The 19,975-nt window shown below is 38.3% G+C and overlaps 1 protein-coding gene across 4 annotated transcripts in view; it reads right to left on the bottom strand.

Moving 5' to 3' along the window:
• tanc2b (tetratricopeptide repeat, ankyrin repeat and coiled-coil containing 2b) overlaps positions 1 to 19,975 on the bottom strand; it is a 122,671-nt gene that overhangs the window by 78,133 nt on the left and 24,563 nt on the right. For all 4 annotated transcript variants that reach the window (XM_056770658.1, XM_056770659.1, XM_056770661.1 and 1 more), the window contains exon 2: positions 5,158 to 5,260. In XM_056770658.1, coding sequence (XP_056626636.1) covers positions 5,158 to 5,227 — 70 coding nt within the window. In that variant the 5' untranslated portion in view covers positions 5,228 to 5,260. The remainder of the gene's footprint in view (positions 1 to 5,157; positions 5,261 to 19,975) is intronic.

The raw sequence follows: 19,975 nt of genomic DNA, 5'->3' as shown, positions 1-19,975 counted from the left end.
CTAAGTGACTGCTTAAAACAATCTGTGACTTGACAATACTTCCGCATTTGTCCACGATACTATGTCATACGGTTTCTACGTCAGTAAAGAAGTTAACAAGGGGTAACGCGGAAATGACGCCATTGACAGGCGACTGCACAGCCCCGTGTCACTGTGTAGAATGCCGATTTTCTCACGATTTACAAGTAGTTGGAAACTAGTGGTGGGCATAGATTAATTTTTTTAATCTAGATTAATCTAGATTAAAATGGCTCATTTGAATTCTGCCGAAGGCATTCAGAATATATGTGCCACCCAAATAATGACTAAAAGTAAGTCTTTGAGAACGGGTTTCTCAAGCCAGGTGGCGCATTAGACCAGGGGCTCATCTCCTGTTTCCAAAATGCATCACAAACTGCTTGAGAAAGCTGTTCTACTATGATAATTGGTGATGAAAATTAATTATGTTCAATAAGATGAACTTGTGTTTACTTCCGCATTAGCTAAGGGATGAATTGCGTTTAGGTGGTACTGGAGACTGGAAGAGCTCCTACAGTACATTTACATTTAGTCATTTAGCAGACGCTTTTATCCAAAGCGACTTACAAAGAGTGAGGGAGCAACAAGCGATATGTCATACAGGAGCCATAATACATTAGATCTCAATACAAAGTTACTGGTTTCAACTAAAGCTAGACCACTACCTGTTGAGAGAAAGTGTTTTTTTTAAACCAATTCCGCATTGCACAAGGTGCAAACAACCTTAGTCTTGTCGATGTTTCTATTGGGAAGCTTCTTAAAAATTAATATTCCCTGAAGCAAACCCGGCGGCTTCATAGCTGCATCCATGTTAGCACGTCACGTTTGATGTGGTAATTTCACAGTAACGTTATGTTGTGTTCAGACCAAACGCGAATGGCGTGTCAAGCGCGAGTGATTTATATGTTAATGCAAAGAGCCAATAGACCTACTTGTTTCGCGAATCGCGCGAATGAAGCCCTGGTTATGAGATGATGAGGTGGCTTCTGCTTCCGCGAATGACGCGAATCACGCGAGTTGAAAAATCTCGTTCTCGCCCCGTACAGTGCAGTTAAGCTGGTATACATCCGCGCTAAAAATATCAAGGTGAAAGTCATCATAGCTTGCGTAGTATAGACCCAGCTCCCAACCCAACTTTGAGAATAGATTAACGGCGACATTTTTTTTATCGCGCGATAAGAGTCTCACTGCCCCGAACGCCACCACTATTGGAAACATTTGAGATATTGTAAGTACTCATCTGAACAAAATATTTAACACTGGCCTAGTGGGTTTTTGGATATTTTGCTGCAAAATTGTTACACACTGTACCTTTAAATACACTTTATAAAATGAACTTAAAGTATATTTTTTTATTTGTAAGAGCTTTTTGAATCCACACTGCAGTGTTTATACAGTACACCTTTTTGCACATCTGCAGTACACAATGTTACTACAAAATGGCAGACAAATATGTACATAAAAGTGACGAAAGTAGCAAAGCTATATTTTTTGATCGCTAACTACATTTTCATTCGAAGCTTTTACAGCATGTTCAGCATTGAAATTGGAAATCATAAAATATTCTAAACAATTCAAGTTTGTATCGGGTTCCTTTTGAAACATTTGATAAAACTGAAAGATAAAAGGTGTTTGTAGGTACACATTAACAATGTCATAGTCAGGTATATTCAACAAAAACAAGAGCAACACAAAAATAATCTAGCTTTTAGTGTTGTGTGCATTTGAACCAGCCATGTGTTACCTTCGTCCCAACTGACGGGATCGAAAGTAACAATGTGCAACTTTAAAGTGCAAGTATACAGAAGTTGTTGAACATTTGTACAAAATACCACCTGTTATTGATAGAACACTTTTGAGATACTGACAACAGCAAAACATCTTGTATATCTCTGTCGGTCTGAAAAAAATCTTTAAAAATGAAATTTTTCTGGAAAAAAAGCTCTCCCCTAGATCAACAATAAGATGTAGAAAAATATGTTCTTTGCAACAAGAGTAATATTTTTATGTTGCTTGCCATAATCGAAGTGTGTGTCAGTGTGAGAAATCCATAAACTCTGTGGGTTCCTCATGGTGACGCAGGTCTGTGTGAGTGTGTGCGTCAGAGTTTGTGCTAAGCAATCAGCAGGCGGACAGCAGTGAAATGAAGAAGTGTCAGTCCAATCAAAACCACACACAAACACGCACACATTCCTGGACCTCAGAGACTGAAATTTGCACTATTGGCAGACACTGAGTAAAGCCGGTCCAAGCAGGCAGCTGACAAATGTCCAGTACTGTATTACAGTATGTCAGAGCGCAGCTTACGGAAAGCGCCTTCCATTCCCTGCTGAAAATGTTTTCAATGGGATAGTGCAGCGTTCTATGAGCATCACTTTAATGTATCACTTACTCAAAGCCAATTACAACATGGAATCATCTGTAAAGGGACGATCATCTCAAGAATCATCTCAAACTGTTTTGAGGCACCCCGTTTTGGTAACCTGTGAACAATACATGCGAAGCGCATAACAACAGAGCAGAGTTCCAAAAAAGGATTTAATAAATCCACAGGAGTAGAAACGAGAAAACAGTACCACATGATGAAACCATAAACAATACCGGACAGTAAACCAAAGCAAACACAGGTCTTAAATACAGAGGAGAACGTAATAATCAGGGAGAGCAGAAACAAGTGTGGGGCACTTAACAACCAAGGAAACTAATTATTGTCCACAGGCAAACTAGAACACAGAACAAAACCATAACACAACCGTGACAGTTTTACTTATGAGTGAGATTTTCTTTTATGTGTTTTCTATGGAAACAGGAAGTTGGTGGAAGACATATCCAATGTCTCATATTTTCTATAACCAATAGTTTTTAGTTATTTTTACAGAATTAAGTATATATAATAATTAAGTTATTATTACAAATGTAGGTGTTATTATAGAGTGACTTTTTTCTAAAGAGCACTTGATGTGCTTTTGTTGAGAAATTTTTTCCTAAATGCATTCTGAATGCAGCTGAAAATAAACATAGCCTACATAAAAAAATGTGTAATACCAAAATAGCTGAGTAGACAAACACTTCTAAAACTATCGACATTAAATGAAAAAAAAGACTTTTTCTTATGCTGAGAAAACAGACACGCAACTCTATAAACCTGCCTTCTGTGTGGGAGGACCAAACATAGAAGGGTGACTGTGGCAAAAGGAATTTGGGTCGGGGTGATGAAGAAAAGGTACAAGCATGTTTACCTCAAGAAAATAGACTGAACGCAGAGTATATAACAGATTTCAAGTGACAAACATAAGATTTATACAGCATAAAAACTCATTACTGCTATGATCTCTTATTTTCTCTTTATTCCCTACATGCTCACTACTTTTATTGTCACTTTCTCAGCAAGAGATATAAGTGGGTGGGAATGTGAAGGAATAAAAAAGAACACTAAAGAGGATGTGTTGAAAAAAATCTTTAACATACCCTTTGAGGCACAACTTTAAAGCTGTATTGGTTTAGTATGCATCATGAATAAGAATAGTAAAAATCGTATAATTTGACAAATTGACTATCGTAACAGACAAAAATGTGTAATCTGTAGAGGGCATGAGGCTATTTTGGATTAGCAAATAAAGATTAGCAAATAAATTCTAGCAAGACACACAGTAGAAGAATAGTTGCCATGAAACTATAGCGCAATCCTTATGTACACTGTGTGTAAGTCATTTACTCGTACACTGTGAGGCCAAACGGACATTTCCCATGAAATCCAACTGCAAATTTACTATACATCCGATATCAATTGGATTTAACAGTAAACAACCTGTTTCTTGTAAAACACTAAAGAGAAATTTAGACTTTGTGGTAAGGATTTCAGTCCACCCCAAAACGATACATACTGATTTTTTTCCAGACGTAAAACAGAAAATACACTTCTGATTGTAAATATCTAGTTTGCTTGCCAAGTATTTTAAACAAACTTTAATCTTTTAAAAATCTGAAACATGACAAACTTGCAAATACAAGATTTGTTTACCCTAACAGGCACTCATAATATGTTTGTTTGCACATTGGAAGCTGGGGTGCAAACTGATTGGAACTTCTAACAAGTGCATTCTAGCACACTCCATAAGGCTGTCAGTGAACAGACTGTGGGCGATCTGTGGGCGTGCCATCTGAAGCTGAGAATACATGCTTCATGCCCAGACAGTGCTTTCCACAGATTTATCAGTTATATCAGAAAACATATGAAAACCTGTCATGATCCTGCCTCACCTTGTCATGCTTTTCTAGTCTTGTGGCAAGGTCATGACAGTCCAAACTGTTTAGTGTGGAGAGAGACATGGCATTGTTTGTTTTGGCATTTCATGCACTTTCTCTGGTCTCGTCTCTTGGCCCCGCCCCCTCGTTTCCTGGATTAGCTGCCCATCAGTGTTTGATTCCCTACACCAGCCCCTTGTTAATTATCCTTTTTTAGTTCCCCGATTTAAGCCCCTTGAGTTTTCTGTCTTGTGCTGGTTCGTTTGATTTTATTTGCTGCGGTTTGAAATGCTTGAATGCTTTGCTTGCATTGCTTCTTGTCTCTGGGAAAAAACAGTTCTTGCTCCAAGTTATTTCCTGCTTTAGTCTAGTCAAGTCAGTATTAGTTTATGTCAAGTGTTGTCTTTAGTCTTCTTTGGTCAGTCGTTGTTCCTGTCAAGTCTACGTGTGTTATTCCCCTGTGGTGTTGTTCAACCCCCCTCGGTTTTTGTTTTGTGTGTTTGTAGTCTTTGTTTTTAACCATTTCTGCCTGCGTTTGGTCTCTAACTTCTATGACTGTGACAGAAACCCATTTATTGGCATAATACACAACATTCTATCACTGAGGCATAATGAGTAATGTACGCTTTAGGCTGTACATTAGCTTATATTGACACAAAGTACCACTCTGTACAAAAGATTGAAAGAATGATAGTCATTGTAGCTTTAACAACAACGCAGCATGCTCATTAGAATATTCTGTCCTAGATATATTTAGGAAAACATGAAATGGCAGTTTAAAAAGAGGTACATAAACAACAATGAGATCCTGGCCTGAATAGAGATCAGTCATGTTCGGGTCCTTCCTCAAGGATTAAGCCTGTGGTTTGTTCAAAAAGTAAAAGTAATACTGACCACTGCTGTTACGACTCTTCCTGTTGGTTTTCCCCCCTTTTAGCAGCATCTTCAAGCTGTTCCTCAACATGATGGTGGCAGGCAGAGGGGGCTAACTGAATGCCTGTAGAGGGCAAGAGATAACATACTCTTAGCGATCTCTTTGAGATTTCTAAAAAGTAAAAGAAAAGCTGGCACATGGTTAGGGCAAGCATGTGCCTGTGACATATATGTCATCACAATATGTGACACAACCAATAAGATTTGAAGTTATGAACTATATGTGCAGGTTTTGTTTTCTTAATTTTAGCTAAAGTTCTAAATATTTGTTCTTGTCAGAAGCCATCTATCAATTTAATGAAGTAATCGGGATTGCTTTTACGATTTATATAATTTTAAGAGCTTGGAAATGTTTGGGCTTGTCGAAGGACAAAAAGTGCATGTATATATTTTACAGAAATCTTAATTTGTTTAAGTCATGTACATTTGGCATGGTATGGTTGTTGTTAACGAAATAAAATATGACCTAATGGATGTAAACCAAAGGCTATTGTATATGTAAACAGTTAAGCACTTTAATATTTCCTCTGTGGTTGGATGACAGGTAAGTTGGCAGTCCTTGTGTTCCCACTGTAAATTGAATACACGAGGAAAGCATTGCATTGAAAAAAGACCTGGCATAATTCCATGCACACACATTAAACCCAGAACATGAAATTGGCTTTGGTGATGATAAAATTTACCAAAACCCATTATGCGTAATGCACTATAAGCAGACTTATTGCTTTCCCTCATGTAGCCTAATCTATTTCAGAAACAGGCAAAACAGTGCAGGAAAACATAACCCCTCTAAAAAATATCCCGAGCCTGTTTAGACATGATAAACTGGAAATATAATGCTTGTGATGGCATAAGCACACCAGAGAAAAATAAAGGGTTTTATATTATCTAATAACATTGTCATTAACAGGAACTTGTCTAAAGTGTTTTGTAGGAATGTGGTTATATACAAAGAGGATTAGCATACAAACAAAGTGACTGCCTCTTCCTGCACACCATACTGCTATCTTTCTTGTTTTTCTATGCTCTGGTGTTTATTAAAAATGACTAACAAAAATCACAGACAAAGAGGAAGACGTGCTGTCTTTGTCTGGTTAAGGGATGAAGTTTTAAATTAATTAAATGGAAAATTAGGTCTCCTTGATATTTACACATAAGATTATTTCATAATTTTCTTTAACACATTTCATTCATTTTTTTAAAGGGGTGATTCAACAGTGTTTCATGCAACCTCTTTACAAAGTTAAACGTGCTGGCTTCCCATGCTTGACATGGTCAACTTGTCAAAAAACAAGTTGGATTTAGTATTTCTGTGCTCAATACAATGTTTGTTTAGGTTTCGGGAAGATTTTTGCATAAGGTACACAACTCAAACTGATGGTGAATCACGAGATATGTAGGGATACTGCAATGATGTATTATATGCTCGTGCTTTAGTTCTGCACGCCTGCAGGAGGTTGTCTGTTTTCGGAAGTAAACTGTCTCTATCTTTTATAAATGTGATCAAACTAAAGACTCTTTGAAAATACGAAGTATGCCCTGGTGATCTATAGGCCCTTGTTCCGAGACATATGTTGTGCAAAGAAAAGATGTTGTTTGGAGAAAGCAAGCATCTATATAATGCACTTTACAACCACCTAAGTGGACTAAAGTGCTGTACAGAAATGAAAAAAATAAAACGTATACAAACATGGGATATAAATACATCCAAATCACATACACTAAAACAATCAAAATGTCAACATCAGGTTTTAAAAGCCAAAGAGAAAAGATGAGTTTTCAAAAGTGATTTGAATGAAGAAAGTAAAGAAGCCTGACTAATAGACTGTTGCAAATCGTTGCACAATTTAGGAGCTGCCACAGCAAAGGCATAGTCCCCACTCAGCTTACGATTTGTTTTAGGCACACTCATTAACAGTTTATCAGCTGACCTGAGAGAATGGGTGGGCATATGAGGGTGTAGCAGCTCATAAATTTATAGTGGGGCAAGACCATTTAGCGCTATAAAAACAAATAATAAAAAAATGGTCCTAAAGTGTACAGGCAGCCAATGAAGTGAGGCTAAAATGTGAGAGATGTGCTCATATTTCCGAGCTCCAGTTAAAAGACGCACTGCTGTATTTTGCACCATCTGCAGAAGAGCGACCAAAGACTCTCTAACCCCCGCATAGAAAGCATTACGGTAATGATAACTATAGCCTGGATAACTGTCTCAAGTAGCTGCCTCGAATGAAGTGGCTTTATCTTAGCCAGCTCCTTTAGTTTGTAAAAGCTTGATTTTGCAACTGACTTGATCTGGCTGTCGAACTTAAGGTTGGAAATCAACCAAAAGGGGTTCCAGTGGTGCCTCCGAAAAACATTACTTCCGTCATTTTTTTTTTTTAAAGATAGAACATTTAGAGCCATCCAATCTAAATGTGTCATTCTTTTTAAGTGGGACAAAATCTGACTATCGTCTGCGTAACAGTGAAAAGAGAAACTTTGCTTTTTAATTATTGATCCAAGGTGAAGCAAATAAAGAGAGAAGAGAAGAGGACCTTCCACTGAGCCTTGTGGCACCCGACAAGAGAGAGGAGCAGAGGAAGAGACAGAGTCGCCACAGCTAACACAAAATGTCTGAAACCATTTGAGCGCTATACCCTTAATGCCCACCCACTGCTCCAGACGAGAAATCAGGATTTCATGATCGACTGAATCAAACACAGCCGTTAAATCAAGAAGCACATGGACAACACAGTCACCAGAGTCAATTCAGTGCTGTGTAGAGATTTAAACCCGCACTGGAACACTTCAAGCAGATTATGATTGTCCAAAAAGTCCATTAATTGACTACTGATACTATATCTTCGACTATTTTTAAAAGAAAAGGCAGTTTAGAAATAGGCTAACATTGGCCCAAAATTACATGATCCAGATCAGGTTTTTTAACCAGAGGTTATACTGCTGCATGGCATTTTTTCATTCTTATTCATACCATTAAATTATTAAATTATTATTTCATTAAAAATAATTTGTGTGAAAAGTTATGTTGACAAAATTTGAGATGATAGTAGGGCGGGGCGGAATGACGGAATATGCCGTTAATGCTGAATAAAATGTCAACCGTAAGAGATTTTGCTATTCCGTGTATTCCCCTGAATGTAAATAAGTAGGCGTGGTTAACTTGGCGCTCTGCAATTTGGGAGTTATGATGAAAAAAACATGTGAATTGACGCACACATAACAAAAATACTCTTTTGACCTTCTTTCAGTCTGTAGTTTTGTGATTCGCTCCAGTCCGGCGCTTTCTCTCTCACCCGCAGTGTTCATCCAAGGGTTCAGGTATCTGCGCGTGGATATAAAAAAAAGCTAATTTTCACATATTTTAGAAGTAAGATTGTTCTGTAAAGCTTTTAATAGTTTTAATAAAGTTCAACCTTAGGCAAGCCGAGACAAAACTTGCGTTGAAATGTGCGATGATGTCTACACATTTGATGTGGCGATTCACAAACCCCCGTTTTGGGAGACATGTGTGGAGTCACCAGACACTCGCAGTGCAAAGACAAGAGCGAGAATAAACAAACCTAAAGACAGAGAGTCGCAACACACTTAAAATGTGCATCTAATAGAGAGTAAAGAGCCACAAGGACATACACTACAGACCCCATGAACACCAGTTTATAACACCAGTCATATACTGTACTCTGATTGTTTGTGCATACATTCATACTTCATAGTTATACTTGCTGTCTATCTTATATAAATAAATAATAAATCTCATTATCAGAACTTAATCTGATATCTTCAGTACATTTTCATAGCTTGCCTACATTATAACTATGGTGAGCATTTAAATGAACTGTAATAAATAAATAAATAAATAAATAAAGTCAATCTAAGAAAACAGGTTATAATATATAGAATAATAATGTGAGATTGGCACTATGAAATAAATCATTAACCGTAAAATTACATTAGTCATTCCGTGAAATAGATTTTTGGTCCTTCCGCCCACCCCTACATGATAGCATTCCCATAGATATGGAATGAGAAGCATATTAAAATGATTTTGCATTTTTAAAAGGGCTTTAAAAATCGTCCTTTCTTCCTGATAAAATAAACGCTTGAGGGTTTAACTGGACTACAAATGAATGCTACATTCAAGAAAGTATAGCAGAAATATATTACTACTGTATAATAATGACAAATACAACTACTATGCCCTTCTACAAGAAAAAAGCTTTGGCCTTAGTGGATTCTTGGCCAAGGGCAAATTCACTGATTCGAATATCACAGCTAGTTGGACTGATCTCCTGTTGGTAATCCTGCCTGTCTGTTCTGCCCTTCTGCCTGAGGATTCTGACACAGTTCACAAGTTCTGCTCATTCTTTGTTAAAAAACCCATCTATGGACTGGTTATTCAGAACGGACTCAGTGACCCACCAGCCATTTGAGCGTATTGCAGATCAAACTATACATGTACATGTACTTTTTCATAATAAAGTTTCAACATGATGTGTCTGTAAATGTGGTCAAAGAAGATTAATACTGCCAAATAGAGACAAAAGAGGGAGGTAAGAGAAAGACACCCATTAGTCCTTTGTCATTTGGTGAAAAAACTAGCACAATGACAACACCACACCTTGTTTTCTAAGCATATTTCCAGAACATTCGTTATTCCTTAATTGCTCATCAGTGCAACAGAATTCTACTGCAGTAGTCAACACTCTCTGTGCTAGGCTAATTCATTGAATAAAACTAGTTCTCAGAAACCATTAAGTTAAAGCCAAAACAGCTCCCCGATTGGCTATTATACTGGAATATTTAAGATATGCTAAGGCTTTGTTCCCAGTTCACCCAACTTTACTTGGGTGTAATGGAGTCGTCTTTTTTGTTCAGATAATGATAGTCAATATCCTGTATGTCTGTAGTGGTTGCCTCAGTAATGATTTGCACATCAGTATGACATTAATAGATGTCCTATAGAGAGAGTAGTTGTCATTGAAAGCACAAACATAAAAAACCTGCCTTGCGTGGAACAATAAACAACATTTTCTTAAGAAGCTTTAGTATACTTACACATTGAGCCATATGCTGCCTCAAACCACTAATTTGCTTGCTCATTCACTAATACATAATGAATTCCTCATGTGACTGTAAAGGACTGAATTTAGACACAATTTTGTAATGCACTGGTCATGTCGCCTCTCGAATTATGAAAGCTTCCAGTAACAGTAAACCATTTATTAAAACTGAGCTTTATAACGTTATTTAGAAAGTATGATTCCATAATTGTTACATTAACAAATGTCAGTCCATGTACATCAGTGCATATTCTGGAATTTATGGCCAGGATAAAATAATTTACCAGACATTATGCCATGTGTCAGAAGGGTATCCACATAACTCTATGCTGGTGGTGACTAGCGCTGCTAATATTTTAAACCAAGACTGCATTTGATCTATGAGCTGGACTAAGCTTTAGGCTAAACTAAATCGAGAGTAATATATTTGAGTCTACAATAGGCTGGTACATATAGCTGGAGCAGTGACAGCGCCATATTGAGTTTAATTAATATTGAAGGCACAGCAGGAGTGAGAGAGGCCAAGACGGCCCAGCTGCCGCAGTTAAAAGTAATTAATATTGGGAAAGGTTAGAAAGATTCATAATGTACTAGCACTAAATCAACTAAATCAAACAATCCAGGGGTAAGATAAAGTGGGTATTCTCAAAGATCATTTTATCAGAACAAACCGAAAACCCAAGAAACTAAATGAAGATTATATTTAGCCGGCAGTGGTCTCATTGGTAGTAGTCTTTTGACGTATACAGTAGGGATCTCGCTAGTGTGTATGTAGCATTAGGCAACAGTTTTTATTATCCTAGGCCTGATTATATGACTGTAGTCTTCATCTCATTTTATATATACTTTTTTTACTTATTTTAGTACAATTTATAACACTTTTTATAACATAAAATACTTGATTATGATTGGCCATCCCACATATGTTATAGACAACAACTGCCTAAAACAATGGTTTTCTAATGGCTGACTTTCAACAAGGCCTCAAGATGACAAAACATTCAAATTCAGAGCCAGGGGCATCGTAAGGGGGGGGGGCTTAGGAAGATTCTAAGGGGCCATGCACTTTTAAGTGCCCCAACTGAGCTCTGCGCAACTAGCGCTGCGGTCGTGCCCGGTGACTCTTGAAACAGTCAGAAATTATGATCTTAATACGCACAACACAATTTCGACAACCCCCTTAGCTGGGCTCCTCGCTACGCTCACTTTAATATCCTCAAAACAAACATTTAAATTTAGTCATTTAGCAGACGCTTTTATCCAAAGAGACTTACAAATGAGTTAAACAATGGAAGCAATTGGGACAACATAAGGACAACAAAAAGCATAAGTGCAGTAAAACTGATCTCATATAGCCTACCACAGTATACAAAGCTACGTTTTTTTATAGAAAGATATCGTAGAAAAGAGATAGAAGTCAGAACTAATCGGTCAGGTGCTGACGGAAGAGATGTGTTTTCAGCCAATTCTTTTAGATGGCTACAGAATCTGCTGATCTTGTAGCAGCGGGCAGATCATACCACAAATGTGGAACAGATCCAGAGAGAGTGATTTTTTCTCTTTTTGGAACGGCACTCCAAAATGTTGTTTGTTTGCAGAGCGTAGGGATCTGGAGGAAACATAAGTCTGTATTAGCGAGTGAAGATAAGGGGGTGACGTACCATTGGTTGTCTTGTAGGCCAAGAGGAGAGCTTAGAATTTGATGCTAGTGACTATAGGGATCCAATGTAACTTAATGAAGAGAGGTGTGACGTGTGCTCTCTTCAGTTCATTGAAGATCGGTGCATTCTGGATTATCTGTAGAGGTTTGGTTGTTCAGGCTGGAAGTCCAGCCTGTAACGCATTGCAATAGTCCAGTCTGAACAGAACAAGAGCCTGGAATAGGACTTGAGTAGCATGCTCGGAGAGGAAAGGTCTAATTTTTCTAATGTTGTAGAGGATGAATCTACAGGATCGGGTGATGCGGGCAACATGATCCGTGAAGTTTAGCTGATCATCGATCACCACTCCCATGTTTCTGGCCATTCTGGAAGGTGTGATGGTAGATGAGCCTGATGAATCTTCGGGTTGGCCGGGATTAGAAGCAGTTATTTTTTTGCAAGGTTCACCTACAGGTTATGGTCCTTCATCCAGAACGAACTGTCCCTTAGGCATGCTGAAATGCATGCAGAAACAGTTGGATCGTCAGGATGTAATAACAGGTTGAGTTGTGTGTCATCGGCATGTCGGTGAAAGGAAAAGCCATGTTTCAGAATGACAGAACCTAGGGATGTCATGTATACAAACACATGACAACAGCAGCTGGCATCGGCTCCGCCCCGTCTTTATTCTGCTTCTTTTTGCGCATTCTTTAATCCGCGGGCGGCCTTGCAGTGTGGAACTTCAGAGAATAAGGTGAGTGTAACTATTTACTATGAGTTCTGGCCGTTTTATAATAAATTAACATTTCCATAGTTAATGTTAAAGTCAAAAAATTGTATTGGGTAGAAATTCTGGGTTTTTGTGGAAGGTAAACTAAAGTGCATTTTATTCTTGTATCAACGCTGTGTCTTGGCTTAAAGGGATTGTTTCATCATATACTCACCCTCATGTCATTTCAAATCGGTAGGATTTTAATTCTTCTGCACAAACTGACAAATTGACCTCCATTGCATGAACACAAAACCACATTTATCAAAATATCTTCTTTTTTTATTCCGTTTCTGGATGGGGAGGGTGATGATGCGTGAATATATTCCTTTTTTCTAAGCTTTTGAATCTTTTATTTGAATAATTTATGATTAAGAGAGACACAAAATGGGGGGGGGGGGGAGCTGGGAGAGGAACAGGAGCCAAAAAAAGACCTTTTCACTGATGTGGACACAGAATTTTCACTGATTTTGGGCTACAGTGGCTGAAACCCGGAAAGTTTTCAGTAATGGCACGAATGTTTTATTACCATACCGTGTACGAATCACATAAGGTTTACGTCTTTTGCGTGTCTACCCATGGTTGTTGTAAAACCACTTTCCCAGCAGATTCTGTGACTTAGTGAGTTAGGCGTGACGAGTAGTACTGATTCTACATAAGAGTGCAAGATCCAATCCACCTTTTGCCAAAATACATTTACATCGCATATCAGATCATACAGGCATCTATTTTCAACAAAATAAAGAAAATATTTGAACAGGTATTTCATAATAAAGTGTACAGTGAGGTTAGAGGTCTTTATTGTGCAAGTTTGTTGTCATCCATTTAATCATTTTAACATATTAAAAAAATAACACACTTATTATTCTTGTATAATGTACAACATTACTTGTTTACGTTGCTGTGTCGAAATATGAATGAAGTTCCTATTTCTATGGACTCTGAATGAGCTTGTCAATATCAATCTAATCGAGGTGGCCAAACAAATGAAAGAAGGCGGGATTTACTACTGACAGAAGCCGAGGTTAAGATCCGCTGTAACGTGAAAGCGCAAGCGTGATGTAAGTAGCTAAACGTTTAATGTTTGATAACTGTCATGATGCACACAGACGGGCAGACTCAGATGCGGGTTAACAAGATCTTTATTGAAATCAATGAGGCAAGAGCGAAGTAAATGGTCCAAGGCACCAATGGGAGCAAAACAGTCCTCGGGGAATAATTTGACCTGTAAGATTCCAGTGGAGAGAAGTAGCACCCGTCAGGGAGAAGCTGCTGAACTGGCCCAAATGGCGAGAGCTCAGATGCTGTGAGAATCGAGGTCCGGGCGGCCAATAACAGCTGTCGGGCAGAGAGCAAAAAAATAGTGTTGTCGAGACGAGAAGCAAAAATAAAACAAGCTTCCAGGAGCAAAACTCGGCAAGGCTATGACAAGGTACAGGTCTATGGACAGAACTAGACTCGCTAGAACTGGGCAGTCAGTGCTAGCAAAACAACAAGCAAGGTCTGACACAGGACAGGAGAACAAAGGGAAATAAAAATAGGAAATCTAACTAAGGATGAGTGACAACAGGCGAGAGAGATAATAGATGAACGGGAGCTAATCAAGGGAAATTAGCTACAGGTGAAAGAGTCCGAAGACGGTGAGTGGGGAAATACCAAAAGGGAGACATGGTGAGTGATGCAGACACCGAGCACATCGCGGGCTGTCAAAACAGAGACGCCACTAGCTCGACACACAACAGAACGGGAACCCGACTGACCAAGATCATGACAGATACCTGATTTATCATAGAAATGTAAGGGCTGTCACATGTTGCTTGTAAAAACATGTGCAAAACGCTGGCTGTGTTCCTTTTTTCCTCTTTCTTTTTAAAGTCATATTTTAGGGCCTTTTTGCCTTTATTTGATAGGACAGTGCAGAACAGACAGGACAGGGGGACCAACAAAAGGCACAATATGTCGGCGCACTAACCACAGGGCTATTGGCGCGTACGTTTTTTCCCACTTTCTGGCGCTTGGGAGTTTGCGCTACCTTGGGGTTTGCCGTACTACTTGAGCACGATCTACGCACGTCAACATTTAAATAACAAACCTGACTAAACAACTGATTTCCAGTAATATACAATGCGGTAGGGAAAAGACGTAGGAGGCCCATTAAAAGTTTTTGCATATGGGCCCGGACCAGACTTGCTACGCCACTGTATTCGAACACATACAGTATGTGGAGGTCTCTAGGCTAAGCCCCGGATATCCACTCACCTTAGAACCGCCCCTGCCAATTACACTGTTGTTAGATCTGCAATTACAACCAGCTGGCTGTACATTATCCCTTACTGTTCATAAATGAAGACAAAATCAAAGAGTGCACCTTTAATCACATTTCAAATAATATATTCTATGGTTATGCAAATAGCAAGCAGTTCTAATGCTAAATTTAAATAATAATTTATCTGTAATTGTAAGGCTGGTAACACATTTTCCCAAGCAATCTAAGAAATAACTACTGGTCTGGAGAAAGTTAAGGTTGTGAATTACTGGGAGAAACTGAGAGATGATTGTTGGAAATATGGATTTACTTCAGTGACTCAAGATGAGTCTGTTAGTATTCAGGCAGTGCCCTGCGTCTGCCACAGCTAGAAAGTGATGGGGGTGGAGAATGCGAGGCAGGAGCAAGAAAAGAGTTCCAAAGAGAGAGAGACAAAGAGAGAGAGAGATAGAGAGAGAAAGATAGAGAGAGGGTGAAAGAAACAGAGCTGAAAGGCTCTTTTGCTGACAGGTATTCTGAAAGAGGAATTGAAAGATTGACCTGGGGCAGGGTGTTTTTTTCAATTAGAAGAATGACTAATGATTTGGCAAGAAAATAACACTGAGATGTTGAGATTTAATTTGTCTTTACAGCAATCTATGGGAAATAGCAAGTAAAGTACAGTCTAAAACTTCAGCCATGCTTTAGGATCATAAGTAAGGCAAAGCAAAGACACTGCTTGTAATCCTCAGGAGCTATCCTTAAATAAATCCCAAATCCTTATATGCAACATTCACGAATTAGTGGGTGGGGCTAAAAAAGCAATAATTCACTTTTATGTCGACGTGACGCTTACGTCACGGCATTAACTGGAGGCAAAACAAAAGGAAAACCTGAGGCGGCCAATACAAACCAGCACAGATTCGACTACATAAGGAGTTTAAAATATCATCTTGTTGTGTTGTTTAGTGCCACAATCGATGGAATACAGTCTCTAATTTGATATTTTAACAGATACCTGCTGCCATTGCCAAACAAAAACACTGACGACAGCTGTAGTTAAACAATAAAATGAGCGGACTGAACAGAAACGATCACCAAAAATGCTCATGTTTCACTTCATTACATTTAAGATAAAAAACTACTGTCTTTTGTTTGTGTGGACTATGATTTGGGTATGTGTCTAAGAATATCTCCTGTATGCACAAATCAGGAACTGGGGAACAAGGTTGTTTTTTTCACGTAGCGTTAACTTTTGAACGAATAGGGTATGATAGATAATTTTTTTAGTTATACAACTAGCGGTTAACTATCGGCCAGAAACTAAACATAAAAGAAACTGTTTGTCATCTATTTTTAGCTGTCACAAGTGCATTAGTATAAAGGGAGAGGGAACAGTGAGAAGGCTCATGTTATGTGTAAGGTTTGTCTTCAAGTATATGCATTTGCTAACGTTTGCCACAGTTAGTACACTACACGCAGGCCTCTATAGATGTATTCGCTCTCAGTTTATCTGTACTATTCACGCTTGGTCTCTCTCTGTCTGGTGTAGATGATAGGCCACTTAACTGGGGGTAATCCTGTCAGTTTGTCCCTCAAATGCTGACAGCTACGGATATCATTAAACACCATACAACTATAGGCTAAAAAAACTTTACGCAAAGCCTTGCCATCACATCCGGGAAATAAGTCAGTCAATTTGAGTAAAATCACAGGCTTCACATATCCCGTGCGAATGCGCCACATGAAATATAAATGTGGGGAGGTCATTTATAAATCATACAAGGTCCCCAGATAATACTAATGCTAATGCCCTGTTTATGAATGATTGGATTCATTAACATGCACACATTTTACAACGAAATCTGAAGTTTAGGAAGTATTTGTGAATGCGGAGGAAAGTTTTCGGGCAAGTAAAACACTGTGTAATACAAGTGTGCAGAAGTCACGTGTAGGAGACAGTTAGGCAAAATCACAAACCACAGAAATGTATCAAAGACATATCAGTTCGATTTCTTTAATGGTCTTGTGTGACCGCTGGATTTGGATTATGTTGCGATGGAGTTTTAACCATATTTATTATTAAGATAACGTTAAATGCTTTGGTGATTGATTAATTTGTAATGCGTGAACTGTTAAATGCTCGTCTTCTTAATGCACAAATGTAAATATGCAAGGTATAAACCTATTCCCACGTAATATAAGTTAGAGAGGTCAGAAGCCTTTTTAGGTGTCGAGTAGGCTACTACGAAATATAAATAAACCAATTTGAGTTGTTTTTTGTGAATTTTACACAGCAGACGTTTTTCTATTCTGCTAAACTACTTTTATATTATTTTTTCTATGTAAACACGCTCGTGCTCGTGTAGACAGTCGTGTTTAACTGTTATGCCTGCGCCTCTCAAGCGCCATGGTTTTAAGACGCTGTGTCAAGTGGGAATAATTTAAATTTTTACACACCGCTCATCAATGTCAGTCCCACAGCAGTGGACCAATCAGAAGATGCTGAAGGCGGAACAAGTGTCGTAAGCTTTTGTTTGCATTGGCAAGTAAGCATATGGCAATTTCTGTTATGAAAAGAGACCTTGTGGTTTGCGCTCCACTTTTTCAAACCATTTCTGAGCACTGTGTCATACGTTTTTAGATCCAAAGATGCCTTTGTTTGACCGCTCCCATGTCCTGTGTATTTGGGCATAGGAGCAACACTGTCCTCGTAAAATATACGATGCCAGGGGGGCTCTGACACATCACTGGACAGGGCACATCAAAGTCATAATCTGTCCCTGCCTACAAAATGTCATGAAAAGCTTGATGATTTAAATGTCTGTCAATAAAAGCATGCTATCTAGCAAGGCTGCCCAATTTTATGATTCCCCTTTTTTCATACAGTATTGGTGTTATTTGAAATGAATGCATTCAATGGTGTGGGCACACCGGGCCCTCAGCTTTCATTAATGTGAAAGAAAGCTTTGCGAGTTTGTAGCGCTCACGTGTATGTGGCAGAGACACACACATGAACCTTTGTAGGATGCTTTTGCTTACTGTATCTGTTCTTTTGTGTCCCAAAATACTGGCACCTGTGAACTGTGAAATTTTGGTGAACAACAAGTAGAGATGATGTATAGCCAGCCGGTTGTTCTTGCAGAATAAACCCCAACAGGGTGATCAGGACTCAACCCGGGGTAATTACACGTGCCTCATAAGTTAATTATTGGACGTGAAATATTGTTTCCAAATATGTTTTTAGTTCATTTGTAACAAATCTAGACCGTGAGGAAAACCCATTTCAAAGCAAAACACAAACTTCAAACAAGACATGTAATTTACTTTCATGATTTTTAAATATGCTGTCATATTATTACTAGGCATATTTATATTTAATGTATGTGTAATATTAAACTGCACCAGTCACAAAGACTTGCAGTACCCGAATAAGCAGTTGTTATCGAGAATACATGTAAGAGAATACCCTGAAATGTCACGGACTAGCGAATCAGCCATCTTCATATTCTTTTCCTATTTATTTATTTTGTCCTTTTTGTTCTATGCGGTTTGTTGCATTTTATTTACTGAATGGTCCATTCCAGTTCTGTGATAATGAGGTGTAAGAAACTGCTCCTATTGGAGAAATGTCTACCAAAGACCTTAAATGACCCGTGATCTGGTGTGTGCTCTGAAATATTAAGGAGTTGAGGCTGTGGAATCCGAAGAAAAACAGATCAATTCAGCTACAGTGGGGGATAACAAGAAAACAACACTCGCGGTTGTTAAAACAACGCTTCCATCCTGACGGCAATCTTCGACAGCATTGCAGAGAGAACACGGGTACATCGGCATATTAATAACTCATTATGATTATAATCTAAAAGCAATGACTCATGTGACAACAACTGTAGGACAACAATCTGGCATTGAGCTACAAGAACACTACAGCCTAGCGACAAATTCAAGGCCGTTCCGACTCTCAACATTTTGCGAGTTTATCGAATTCATTTCTTTTTCCCCATATATTACAAAACAGCTTCATTTTTTTCTGCTTAAGTATTTCCCAGATGGCTTGAGATGAAAGATTATTTCAGCAGCCTGTTCCAGTGGGTTACTTATGTAAGTTTTCTCTTATTAAAAGACACCCCCATATGACAGAACTCACCTCTGTCTCACACAAGAGAGACTGCGAGAAAATCACAGACTTAAAGTCAGTGGCTTATACATCTGATGTAGCGCTTTGTCTTCCCTACTCTTTTTAATTTGTAGAAGTTGTCTTGAGTATGGTAGGTTAATTAAGGTGTGTATTATATAATTAATGCATTAACATATATTGGCTACAGTGTTTGGAAAAGACGGATACAGGCCTTTTGTAAACTGGGAAAACATTATATGCACTTTTTTATATGCACCTTTACTCTGATCTAATATGTTCATTAGCTGTGGAACTAACTGTGTTAAAGTACTTACATTTAAATACAATAAACACATTCATAAATATAAATATCTTTACAGTTCTACATGGAGAACACAAATGTTTTGACAGCTGCTTAACATGAAAAATCAGTCAATTCACTTCCGAAACTCAGGGTGAAAACATTACAAAAAAACATTGTAAGATTTGAGGCAATTATAGAAATCATTTATCATATGAAGATATTAATAAGATGAAATTATCATGGTTACTAAAATGTATTTCTAGTTCCACTGGATTCGACTTTATCAGAAGTTTTTCTTTGGATGTCTGTCAGGAGTATGATTAACAATAGCTTGATGCATGATGAATCAGTGAACTGTCATTCCCTACCACAAATCACTTTCTTTCCTCTCTCCTTGCTGAGTCTGTTATTTAATATGGAGATATGGGCAAAAGGGCAGGCCTAAAGACCCTTGTACAGTACCAAGTTCAGTGCTACAGTATCTCAGGAATATAAATTAGGATGAAAATAGACAGAACAAGGGAAAAAAATCTCAATAATTTTGCCCCCCTCTATAAAGTACAACAATTATACCAATCAAATCTTTCATCTAGAACATCTCAGACTGCAAACTGTTGTAAAAGAAATGTGAAGTTTGT

Source organism: Triplophysa dalaica, chromosome 17 (genome assembly GCF_015846415.1).
Source record: "Triplophysa dalaica isolate WHDGS20190420 chromosome 17, ASM1584641v1, whole genome shotgun sequence".
Classification (NCBI taxonomy): domain Eukaryota; kingdom Metazoa; phylum Chordata; class Actinopteri; order Cypriniformes; family Nemacheilidae; genus Triplophysa; species Triplophysa dalaica.
Note: the sequence above shows the minus strand (reverse complement) of the source record. Positions and strands in the feature narration are given on the sequence as shown.